The sequence below is a fragment of the Watersipora subatra genome, chromosome 7 (assembly GCF_963576615.1).
Source record: "Watersipora subatra chromosome 7, tzWatSuba1.1, whole genome shotgun sequence".
NCBI classification, from domain to species: Eukaryota; Metazoa; Bryozoa; class Gymnolaemata; order Cheilostomatida; family Watersiporidae; genus Watersipora; species Watersipora subatra.
This window is the reverse complement of record NC_088714.1, coordinates 36087818-36101682: the sequence shown is the minus strand read 5'-3', so window position 1 is coordinate 36101682 and position 13865 is coordinate 36087818. Positions and strand designations below refer to the sequence as shown.

At 35.5% G+C, this 13865-nt stretch overlaps 1 protein-coding gene across 1 annotated transcript in view; it reads left to right on the top strand.

Annotated features, from left to right (window-relative positions):
- The window catches only part of LOC137399820 (centrosomal protein POC5-like), a 51096-nt gene that overhangs the window by 257 nt on the left and 36974 nt on the right, over nt 1-13865 (top strand). The window contains exons 2-5 of the mRNA XM_068086054.1: nt 2-159; nt 848-967; nt 10074-10339; nt 12359-12429. Coding sequence (XP_067942155.1) covers nt 2-159; nt 848-967; nt 10074-10339; nt 12359-12429 — 615 coding nt within the window. The remainder of the gene's footprint in view (nt 1; nt 160-847; nt 968-10073; nt 10340-12358; nt 12430-13865) is intronic.

Here is a 13865-nt window from a genome sequence, read left to right as displayed (position 1 = left end):
GACTGCAAGACGAGTACGAAGAGCTATTGAAATATGCGGTTGTTGTTCCAAAAATTGATGTTGATGATTTGCCGAGAGTGTTGGCTGATAGCAAGAGGTCGCTTACCCAGTCATATAAGCAATCTTCTCCGATTGTTGAATCTGGAACTAGTGAATCAGGTACATGATAACAGTTGCATAATAGCTTTTGCTAAATTTGTAGTTTATCAAGATTGCACATTCAAGTAATACTACTAATACTATTTCAGTGAGAAATCATTCAAGATGAGACAAATATGCCTAATGATATTCTTACAATTACCCATAATGCAGTGTTTGTTGTTGTTTTAATTTGAATCTTCTCATTTTTATGAGTTTTGTAGCACCATTAGTGCTGCAGAGTTCACGGGTGTGAGATGAATGGAAATTAGTCTTACCGTGATGCGTAGGAGGTAGGAAGTAGTAGTGTTACCGCACTAGGGGTGGTAATAACTGAGGGGAGTTGTAGTGTTTGCCAAGAATCATTTAGCATAAATTCTCTTATCATAGCAACTCAAGTAGAAACTCTTGCTCAATCCTTACAACAAATACAAGTTTCATGTGATGCTTTGTTTTTGTGAAATAAATGCACAGGTATTGCAAAACTCACCATGTATCTCAATAGTGTCATCAGAGAGTCATGCTGAGTTTTTTGCAATACTCGATGCAATACTCGAAGCCAGGATTATGTTCTCATTTATCCACCTTTTATTCTTTGCTGAGTCTTTATTCTTTGCTTATTTGTTCAATTATATCATGATGTTCGCTAGCCGTGATCTACTCTGTATTATATACTATGATGATTGGGATTTTGCTACTTTACTTGCAGATACTGATGATGAAGAACCTGATTCCGCTGCGCAAAAAACCCGACCGCTGCGTCAAGTTGTAACAGTCAAGCAAGGGTTGGGCAGGATCATTTCTCCAGCGAGAAGGAAACTCATTAAAGGTAGCATACCATCTGTATCTAGGGAATACTCCCTGTTTCAGTCAGATTTTGGCTTGTTAGGTGGTTGGTATCTAGGGGATACTGTCGGTGGTTTAATATTACCTTTATCATTAATAATAGTACCATTGCCTTCATTCTGTTTGATGTCAGGTGATTCAGTGTTCACATGTATGATTATTGGACATGTTTGTTAAACGTGCTGAGATGTTTTTTATTTATCTGTTGACTGTTTACAGATGTGATTGCTAAAAAATTATGAAAAAATGTTTTTTATATAAAATTGAAATTTTTATTTTTTGGGAATATTTAAGTTTAAGTTTGCTCCCAATTTTATATTGTTAAATATTGTTAATATGTTATAGATGCATTTTCAATTAAAGAAGCCTGAATATGTAGATATATATACCCACAATACTTATGTACTTTTATCAATTATATCGGTACTTTTATCAATTATATCGGTACTTTTATCAATTATATCGGTACTTTTATCAATTATATCGGTACTTTTATCAATTATATCAGTACTTTTATCAATTATATTGGTACTTTTATCAATTATATCAGTACTTTTATCAATTATATCAGTACTTTTATCAATTATATCAGTACTTTTATCAATTATATTGGTACTTTTATCAATTACATCAGTACTTTTATCAATTACATCAGTACTTTTATCAATTATATCAATACTTTTATCAATTATATCAATACTTTTATTAATTACATCAATACTTTTATCAATTATATCGGTACTTTTATCAATTGTATCAGTACTTTTATCAATTACATCAGTATTTTTATCAATTACATCAGTACTTTTATTAATTATATCAGTACTCTTATCGTATATATCAGTACTTCAGAGTCTTGGCTTTCGAATGAGCCTATTTTCAATACACAAAGAATAATAGAACTATGAACAACAGGATGTCAAAAGTATGTCCTGCAAAAACAAAACACTTGGTTGTGGTTCCGACAATGTGATGTCATAATTATCATTTAGCCTTAGGTCGTCGATCCCTATCGCTGCCATTGAGGCTGTGCTTTTCTGTGACAATCGGTGCCCTTAAACCCAGAGAGCGCTAATAATAAACTAGCATTCTAGATAATCAACAATGCCCGGGGATCGCGCTAACACCCGACCAATAAAAACACATGTTCTGGGCTAAATGATTTCGGGTGATTGTTAGAGTTTACTTTTTTCATCCTTTCGTTCATTTTAAAGAATAGATAAAGCATAATATTATTATGCTTTATTATTTATCTTGAGGTATTGACTGATGTTCTACAAACGAATCAAGGAGATTGACCCACTAGAAGCTGAGATATAGCCAGCGAAACACAGGTCTACCAAAAAATCCATGAAATCGACTTGAATGAAATCGACTACCATGAAATCGACTTGTGTGCCATTGGTCAATTAAGCCAACTAATGCGCTCTCCTATAACAATCACGGCGTTTTAATTGGTTTAATCCCTGGAAGTATAGAACAATCAAATTGGGCCTAACAATCATTGCTCTGAGAATTCTGAACCAGTCCCTCTGACGTGTAGATTAGTTTTAGCATAAAATAATTACACACATTTATTATTTCGCAACATTTCGCTTTCTTGCTAGTTCAGCTCAGTTTTGTTGTTCTCCTACTTAGCTTCCCTATTCAGACTCATCTTTAACGTGTTCAGATATTTTTAACTATAGCTAATAAATGGAATCAATTAAATCAACCATCAATCTCGGTTATCATTTGGAATTTTCTACTAATTATATTAGTTACATCATTGATTCTATACGCAGTTATATTATTATTTTGTATAACATGCATTATGATTATTATATTAATCATAAAAAATAATCATAGATAAGATAATAGATCAATAGAAAAATCAAATCAAAAGTTATCGTTTTCTTTTCTTACCGCAAGAGCAGCACGGTCAAGTTATTCTTTTTAAAATTATGGCTGTAGTGAACTTACCTTCTGTTAATAGTGACGATAATCATGAAATTCAACTGAATGCTGCAGTAGGTACACAGTAGAAAAATAATGAATGAACAAAAATTCACATTCCCATTTCTTATTCTAAACAAACTGCAAATCGCGGATGTCGCATATAGACTATACACGCGCCGTTCGTTGAACAGAGGATCTTCGGAGCATATCCGTGGAGATCGAGTTAAAATTTGAAGCACAATAGTCAAAATTTGCTCTTCTGTTTTGAAAAATCATGGCGAGGGGTTGTGGGCAAATGCCTTTACCACACGTTTGCTTGATTTTCCTGAGAAACCAGAGCTAGTCTGTAAATTCGTTACTATCACGAGAAGCATTTCACATCTCGTAGCCAAAACAATCATTATACGTAACGGTGGTAAGGGTGCGCAACTCCGGCACATGACCAATAAGTCGATTTCATATGTCACAATTCTCGGGATTTTCGAAGGGTTTTCCTCTGATTCTTTATTAGGTAGACCTGTGTTTGGCTGGCTATATCTCAGCTTCTAGTGGGTCAATCTCCTTGATTCTTTTTTTAGAACATCAGTCAACACCTCAAGATAACTAATAAAGCATAATAATATTATGCTTTCTCTATTCTTTAAACATTTATAGTAATTAATATCACATCATTTTATATGATGTGACATACAGAAATTTGTCTGGTGCAAAAATGATTAATAACTTTATTAATAACTAATTAGTAATTAGACATCAATAAGAAAAAAATATAAAAATTAAAATATTTATATTGTATTCGAATAAATTATATGGAAAATAGAAAACAGGTATATTGGACAGTTAAATTAATCACTGTGTATGATACTAGCTTATAGGCAGATTAAGTAATTTACAGTAGGCTTCTCTATTCTCCAACGATTGATTTAATTTGATTGACTTCTACAACAAAATTAAACAAAAATGGAAATGACTACTAACAACATACCTGGTTGTTAAACACCCATGGTGGTAAAGGTAATGAAATCACATCGATTCATTTGTGACCTGCAGTGGCGTGGCCCTAGGACTATATGTAAATTGCACTCTTGCGAGATCACCCAATGTTTGAAATTAATTAGCCTCAGTCATGCCCCTCAACATCACAATAAAAAGAGAGGGCTAGTGCATAAGATCATCGGGAAAATGCTGTATGGTGCTTGGAATCTGAGTTATTTATTATAAAAATAATCTGTACATGGAGAGCTAATGACACTGATTCCTTTGCCATCTTCATTGGTTCTCTGGAGTTGTCCTACCTTCATCTGCCACTAGCGTCATTATCGTAGTTGATAAATATAAGCGGTAAGAGCACACAACACCGAATATGAAAATTGTGATGTCATAATTTGCGGGCCTATACCATTGAAGATTTTTGCGGTAGAGCTCTGGGGAAATCTTATAAACACCAACAAATGTCTGTCTCACCATGTCAAACAATGGCTCATTTGAAAGCCAAGATATTGAAGAACCTGAATAAGCTAAAACAGTACTTATGTAATTGATGTGCTTTAAAATATCATTTTCTTTAGTGTCGCGCACTAGAGAGGAAATGACGCGTACGAGTTATATACTTTTATATATACTAGTACCCTGGCAGTCAAGCGTCATGAGAGACCATCAAGAGTGCTAATAAAGCAGAGATACACGTACAGTGCACCTTCGAGATACGATTACCCTGATATACGATTTTTTCACCTTACAAAGTTGAATATCGTGAGATCTTCACCTCGCTATACGAATTTTTTTTCACCATACTATTTCGAGAAAAGTTTCGCTCGAGTTAAAATTTGGCGGTCGGTGTGCTCATAAAGCACGTCGAAATTACAAATACGCCGAAATGCTGTTCGCCGAAAACATTTTTACAGCGTTTTGAAAAGACATGATGACCGATTTCTCTCAGGTCGGCATTCCGCGTGGGAAACTTTGTGAAAATAACTCAAGCAAGTGCGAATATTTATTTCTAACGTGATACTCATATTTATTATAAATTTTTACTCAGCATAATTATATTTTTAAAACTACATATACATACAGTACATAGTTAATTCGTTAGCAATGGATTCGGCGACCAGTACAAACATTACAGGAAGGAAGAAAATGATTTTCATGGCAATGAAACTGGAGATAATAAACAAATACGAAGGAGGCGCCCGTATCATTAGTATTGCTAAAGAGTAAGGTCACAACCAGTCAACGATTGACTATCATTAAAAACAAACAATCTATTAAAGCAAACAAAGCTTCCAAGGGCATGACTGTTCTTGTCAGTAATTGATGTTCAATCCACAACGAGATGGAGAGGCTCCTTCTATTATGGATTAAAGAAAAGGAAATACGTGGTGATACTATCACGCAGTCAGCAATTTCACACAAGGCGACAGCCCTTTTTGATGATCTCTTGGAAGCCCAAAGAGACGGTGGAGGTGAAGGAACGTCACATCAAACTGTTTCATAGTTCAAGGCTTCTAACGGTTGGTTTGAACGGTTTAAGAGGAGAACTGGGATCCACTCAGTGATTAGGCATGGAGAGGCTGCCAGTTCGGACAAGAAAGAAGCCGACAACGTTTTGAAGAAGTTTGAAAAATTAATTTCTAATGAAAGCTACATTCCTGAGCAAATTTTTAATTGCGATTAAACTGGCCTTTTTTGGAAAAAAAACTGCCTCGTCGCACATACACCACAGCTGAAGAAAAAAAAACTTCCTGGCCATAAACCGATGAAGGACAGACTCACTCTTGCACTTTGTGCAAATGCCAGTGGAGACTTGAAGATTAAGCCGCTACTAGTCTACCACTCAGAAAATCCTCGTGCATTCAAGGCACACAAAATCACAAAGGATAGCTTGTGGTATTTTGGAAACCTAATAGCAAGGCCTGGGTTACAAGAGCCATATTCATTGAGTGGATCAATGTCTGCTTTGGTCCTGCTGTAAGGGAGGAATATTTAGACACGAACAATCTCCTTCTGAAATGTCTTTTAATACTTGACAATGTCCCTGCTCACCCTCCTGGTCTGGAGGAAAATCTACATTCAGACTTTTCTTTTATCAAAGTTCTCTACCTGCCGCCAAACACCACCCCACTCCTCCAGCCTATGGACCAGCAAGTAATAGCTAATTTCAAAAAGCTTTACACAAAACAATTGTTTAGAAGATGCTTTGAAGTTACTGAAAGCACTCAACTCACCCTGCGTGAGTTTTATAAGGTTCATTTTGACATCGTTCAATGCCTGAAGGTGGTTGAAAAAGCCTGGAATGAGGTTTCGAAGCAAACCTTAAACTCATCATGGAAAAGGCTGTGGCCTGGTGTTGAGGCAAATCAAGACGCTGAAGATTCTCAAGAAGAGGCCATCATAGATCCTACCTCTGAGGGTGATGTTACAGAAATAGTTTCACTCGGGATGGCTATGGGGCTTGTTGTAGATGAAGCTGACATTGATAACCTTATTGAGAAGCACAGGGAAGAGCTCACAACAGAGGATTTAAAAGAGTTAGAGGCAATGCACAGCATCATAGTTCAGGAGGAGCAACAATTCGGTGGTGATGAAAAGAGATAAAGGAAGCATTAAGTTGGTATGAGAACCTCACCAGATTTATTGCAAACAAACACCCCGAAAAAGTACCCACAAGCCGTGCTATGGACAATGTTAACAACACTTGCTTGAGCTATTTTAGAAACATCCTGAAGAATTGTCAAAAACAGACTCGTTTGGATAAATTTTTTCAAGAGAAAAGTATTAAAAGGCACAGATGATGACAGTAAATGTAACAAAAGAGCTAGAAATGAAAGAGCACCTGAAGAAGTGCTATCAGATTAATTATTTTAAAACGATTTTTTAATTTTAAGTTTCAAGTTTACTGATCTGGAATGATACATGTAAACAATACGGTATAATGCAGGTATAATGCATATCATTATTTATCATCCATGTGTGTCATGCATGGTTCATTTATTTCAGTTTGTTTTATTTTATATCATGTTTTATTTATTTTCTTTTTGTTCTATTTTATATTTAATCATGTTTTGTTTACTTCATTTAGCTTTTCTTTTATTGCATGTTTGCAGACAGGCAGGCCTGATTTTTACTACATAAATACAAATCATCGTATGTACGTATGAAACTCATTTACATCTAGCTACTCAAGATAGCTGACACATCTACAATTACCTTCTAGAACTTGCTATAGCCATGCCCTCTAGGGTATAAATACATACAAACTTCCGTATGTATGTTTACATTGATTCTTGTGCACATTTCATGCAAGACAAACTACAAAGTTCTCTGGATCTTTTTTTATAAGTGTTAGCTAGCTAGCAACTGCCTGCATTGCACCAGCATTTACAATGCACCAGCAAGCATCATCCTCAGTAAGTGATCACATAGGCTGTCTTTTATATTGCACTAAGTTAGCTTGTTTTCTTCGAGCACTCTCTGTACCAGCAGGAAAGCTGTGTTTTCCTGACGATTTCTGCTTTTCAAGACCCAAAAATAACAAACTTCGTTTGAAAACTATTAAAAAATTTGGAGTTGTGATCTCTTGACAGGACCAGACAACTTTATTCAGCCTGCTAGTAAACTTCATTACGTATTAAATTTATTTTCAAGTTTAATCACATAATTAGCATTGATACGCTTTTGCTTTCTCTCTGCTCGTTACATGCACCAGCTCAAATCACCTTACTCCAAAGGTATGTACGTACACTACATGCACTGGAAAGTACATGAATAAAAATTTATTTTTTGATGGCCATTAAATGGTCAAGTGTACGAGAGGCCGCTTTTGAGAATTGCACCGCACAACTTTTCTGGTCGAATTATGTTGAAAAGGGTTTAACCAGACTCGCTAAGGTTTATAGTGAAGTTTAGTGAAATAATTAAAAATACATACTAAAACTCCACTTTTTTCAGTTTTAAATGTGTGTTTAGTAAACTAAACTTATTTGAAATGAATTGAAAGCTTATGTTGTGCGTAGGTCTTGAAGGTAAGAACTCCTTACCGTGCGTACTGCATTTCGTGCACACATTATGTATCATGTTGCATTTTACAGTATTACAGATCATAATCACTAGGTACACTTAAAACAATGCAGCTACTGTAGGTAACTATAGTTACTTAAGTTAACATACTATTTTGTTACTAATTTTCAATTTTTATAAAATTTTAGACGATTTTTATCATTTCCTTTTGCAATTTATAACTACAATGGTTTCTATACCCCGATATACGATTTTTTCACCATACGATGTCAACCTTAGAACGGATTAACATCGTATCTCGAGGGTGCGCTGTATAGAGGTATATATATTATATATACGTATAGAGGTATATATATTATATATACTAGTAACCTCACATGATAAATCGTTCCCATGTGGTGTGCTGATAAAGCAAAGAGAAGAAGTACATGTATGTGCACAATTATTCAGAAATACACAAAGGTGGCTGATTGGTGGAGGTCTTAGAGTGTCTACCAATCTGAGTTTTATTAATTGGAGTCTAATTGAAATCAATCTCCTATCTTAACCTTTAACCCTGGCATATAAAAAAATGGGCGGACAGGCAGACATTGCTTTTAATAGTGAATATATATTTTTGTTTTACATTACTTCAGACATACAACTTTTATCTTCTTGTGCACTAGACCTTGCTGTCTAGAAAAATTGAAAGAAATCGATTTAAATTTGACGTTGAAGGCGTGCACTTCCCTTAACTTGATATAAACTCACCGTAATCACGACCTCTAAACCAAGTGAAAGTGATGAGAAAAAAGAGAAAAGTTTTCAATACAAACCAGTAATACCAAAGTTAGGATAGGCCTACACTGGCCTAAGCAATCAAACCACACTATCTAGTGATTGCGCAATTATTCAATATAAGCAGTTTAGTTTGCTAGCTTGGCCTCAAATTATAAATGCACGAATTGTTTAGTTTTTTGCATCATTATATAGACAAAAAAGAGTTTTATTACTATAAGTAACTTTTTTCATATTTGGCAAAGATTTGAAGACTTATAATGGTTAATTTCTTTTGATTGGCAAACATCTTAAATATTTCAAACGTGGCTTAGGCATTCATACCACACTAACCAGAGTTAATGGGTTATGAATACCTAAATGGCATAACAAACAAGCTCGTGGCAACATTGTATTATAATTAACCACAAGAAAACAGCACATAAAGAAAACAGAACAAAACTTATTTCACACAAGGATTAAAATACTAATTCTTACTAAACAATCATTAAATTAAAAAGTTAGGTTTAGTTTTGTTTCATTCGTAGGATTGAAGGAGTTAGGACTATCTTGGAACGGATTAGGATTTGTAGGATTGGAGGAGTTAGGACTATCTTGGAACGGATTAGGATTTGTAGGATTGGAGGAGTTAGGACTATCTTGGAACGGATTAGGATTTGTAGGATTGGAGGAGTTAGGACTATCTTGGAACGGATTAGGATTTGTAGGATTGGAGGAGTTAGGACTATCTTGGAACGGATTAGGATTTGTAGGATTGGAGGAGTTAGGACTATCTTGGAACGGATTAGGATTTGTAGGATTGGAGGAGTTAGGACTATTTTGGAACGGATTAGGATTTGTAGGATTGGAGGAGTTAGGACTATCTTGGAACGGATTAGGATTTGTAGGATTGGAGGAGTTAGGACTATCTTGGAACGGATTAGGATTTGTAGGATTGGAGGAGTTAGGACTATCTTGGAACGGATTAGGATTTGTAGGATTGAAGGAGTTAGGACTATCTTGGAACGGATTAGGATTTGTAGGATTGAAGGAGGAGTTAGGACTATCTTGGAACGGATTAGGATTTGTAGGATTGGAGGAGTTAGGACTATCTTGGAACGGATTAGGATTTGTAGGATTGAAGGAGTTAGGACTATCTTGGAACATCTATTTTACTGTTCGTCTAACATCAAATCCCTGTAACGTAAACGTTCGCGGAATAGATTATTTATATTGAAGATGTATCTACTGTACATAGATTAAATTGATTGTGATTCATATTGTCAACTCCGACATACACAAACTATGTAGGAACATATCTAAGCTATACAAGTTTGTGGCGCTATTCGTCTCAACATGATTTCTCTGGTATTTTATAGAAACAGATGTAGAAGCTCTGACCTCCTCTCCTATATACAAGCATCGAGCAAGATCTTCTCCATCCACGGATTCTGAATCGGAAACAAATGCAGCGTGTGAGAATCAGAACAACCATGCTGTTGCGAGTGATCGAGAGAGTGAGAGTGAGGGCATGTTCAATCGAACTTTGCAGCATTCTTATGAAATGGCCCCGAGCAGCAGTGATCTCTCGGACATAGAGAGGAAGCTTGACGTGTGGAGCAGACAACTCAACTCTAACATCATGGTAAGGGAAAGATTTGTCTTACGTTACTTAATGGCTCATTTGTGTGTCCTTTTGTTAGCGGGCTGATTAGAAATTGCAAGCATTGCAGATTTTATTTGAGATTTTTGGCAGAATGTAACGGTATGCCTAGTCTCCTATATTAGGTATGTGTCTTGCGCTGACTCAACCGTCAGCTACCTTTATTATATGTCCTGCGCTGACTCAACCGTAAGCTACCTATATTATGTGTCCTGCGCTGACTCAACCGTGAGCTACCTATATTATGTGCCCTGCGCTGACTCACCCGTAAGCTACCTATATTATCTGTCCTGCGCTGACTCAACCGTCAGCTACCTTTATTTATTTGTTCTTCTGCTGCGTTTTGTTTATTTTTGATGTGCAGATTTTACCATGTTAGACCTGTTTAGCTACCATGTTAGACCTGTTTAGCTATCATGTTAGACCTGTTTAGCTATCATGTTGAACCTGTTTAGCTATCATGTTAGACCTGTTTAGCTACCACGTTAGACCTGTTTAGCTACCATGTTAGACCTGTTTAGCTATCATGTTAGACCTGTTTAGCTATCATGTTAGACCTGTTTAGCTATCATGTTAGATTTGTTTAGCTAACATGTTAGACCTGTTTATCTATCATGTTAGACTTGTTTAGCTACCATGTTTGACCAGTTTAGCTACCATGTTTGACCAGTTTAGCTACCATGTTTGACCAGTTTAGCTAAAAGCTGGTTCCAGTCAATTTCAAACACACCCTCTCCACATCATACAATGTTGTAGGATTAAAATATAATTTTTATGGAGGTTTCATTGTAGAGTGCGCCCATGGGTTACGATGGGTTACCATGGTTACCATGCCCCTGTCCTATGATTTCTTCAACTTACGCTGTGGAACATGGGTTACCATGGGTACGATGGGGTACCATGCCCCTGTCCTATGATTTCTTCAACTTACGCTGTGGAACATGGGTTACGATGGGTTACCATGGTTACGATGGGTTACCATGGTTACGATGGGGTACCATGGTTACGATGGGTTACCATGGTTACGATGGGTTACCATGGTTACGATGGGGTACCATGGTTACGATGGGGTACCATGGTTACGATGGGTTACCATGGGTTACCATGGGTTACCATGGGTTACCATGGGTTACCATGGTTACCATGGTTACCATGCCCCTGTCCTATGATTTCTTCAACTTACGCTGTGGAACATGTTTTTTTATTCCTACATTTTTTTGCCATACAATATGAACAAAAATTTCTCTTGAAGTTAAAATTTGGTAGTCGGTGTGCTGAATAAGTCGAAATAACGAAGATGTCGATATGCTATTTGCCAACATCGCTCCTTAGAACGCCTGAAAGAGATACGATGCTCGCTCTCTCTCAGTTCAACGTTATAAGTTATTATGAAAGCATAACTGGAAACAAATATGTGATAAAATTTTAGCCGTTGACAAAGTTTAAATTTAGTCAAATAGTTAAAAAATATGTACTAAAACTTAGCTTCAAGTATGCGTTTAGTGGGTTCAAAAGTTAACTTCAACGTTCATGTTAGATGTATGTGTCGAAGGTAAGAACTCCCTACAGTACTTACTGCATATAGGTAGCTCATTGTAATGCTATATTTTATGGCAGATCCACTAAATACACTAAAGGTACTAATTTTCAATATGTGCAGTACGTAAATAAATGTTTGGGACTTTTATCAATGGGTGTCTGCAGTGAATAATTACTATGAGTTTTTATACCTCTTTGATATACCCCTCTGTACAACATTTCCGCTTTACGATGTCAGCACTGGAAAGAATTAAAGTCGCATAGCGAGGGTCGACCGTATAATAGTGATTGAACACATGCGGTAGTATCAATATATATATACATGTATATACATGTATATTGCCTGCATAGATTAACACTTGGCTGGTTGGGCTTACTATACTACCACTTGTATGTTGTGTCGACTTCCCTGTATTTGTTTTGGTTTGAAGAAGCGTCAAGTTTCTCATTGGGTTGTTGTAGGATGAGATCTCTCGACTGAAAATAAAACTGGTGGAGACGTCCCGTCACCAGATCCAGACCACCGAATCCAGGTAGCTATGCTGGTTCAGTTAAAAACTTAGATATGCATTTGGGAATTAGAATGCATGGAATCTAGGTGTGCGTATAAGTGTGTTCACTCCATAGAAACAGAATATTCCCTATATATAAGTGTGTTCACTCCATAGAAACAGAATATTCCCTATATGTAGGAGATATAATGGTTAGTTAGTTTCTTTTTGTTTCCCAACAACTGCAATTTTTAAGAAAGAACAACTCTTTTGTCTTGTGATACATATATATGTATATATATATATATATATATGTATATATATATATATATTATATATATATCTCACAAGCCATATATGTATACTAGCTGTGCTACCCGGGTAATTAAAAAGTCTTTGATCAGAACATTGATTTATATTTAAAATATAACAACATTTGCCATTCTAACGTTCAAACAACATATCATGAGAAAAGTGTTAGTTGAAATAATTTATTAGGAAATAAAAACAACTGTTAAGGTTTTCAAACTTTGTCAAACAACTTTTAAACTAATATTTCTTCATATCGTGAGGATTGTGTTGTATACAGGTCAAATAAATTAAAAAACAAAACATAAAATGACGACTGTAAAATGGTTTAGATGTACAATTTAAATGTGAAATAATTAGCAAGTATTCGCTAAATTAAATCGGTCTTGCTACGGTAATGATACAGTTAATACAAACTGAGAAAACAAAATAAAAATCCTGAATATGTAGAATTAATAATAACAATTATTGCATAGAAGTGTGTGTGTATAACAAAGATTATTGTGCCACCAGAAGTTATCCATAAAAACTTTGAATACGGAGACACTCCTCTACGGAGACTCTGCTATTCTTGCTATTCAGTGGTAGACATGATGATATATTGTAGCTTATATTCAGTGATAGACATGGTGATATATTGTAGCTTATGTTCAGTGATAGACATGGTGATATATTGTAGCTTATATTCAGTGATAGACATGGTGATATATTGTAGCTTATATTCAGTGATAGACATGGTGATATATTGTAGCTTATATTCAGTGGTAGACATGGTGATATATTGTAGCTTATATTCAGTGATAGACATGGTGATATATTGTAGCTTATATTCAGTGATAGACATGGTGATATATTGTAGCTTATATTCAGTGATAGACATGGTGATATATTGTAGCTTATATTCAGTGGTAGACATGATGATATATTGTAGCTTATATTCAGTGATAGACATGGTGATATATTGTAGCTTATGTTCAGTGATAGACATGGTGATATATTGTAGCTTATATTCAGTGATAGACATGGTGATATATTGTAGCTTATATTCAGTGATAGACATGGTGATATATTGTAGCTTATATTCAGTGATAGACATGATGATATATTGTAGCTTATATTCAGTGATAGACATGGTGATATATTGTAGCTTATATTCAGTGATAGACATG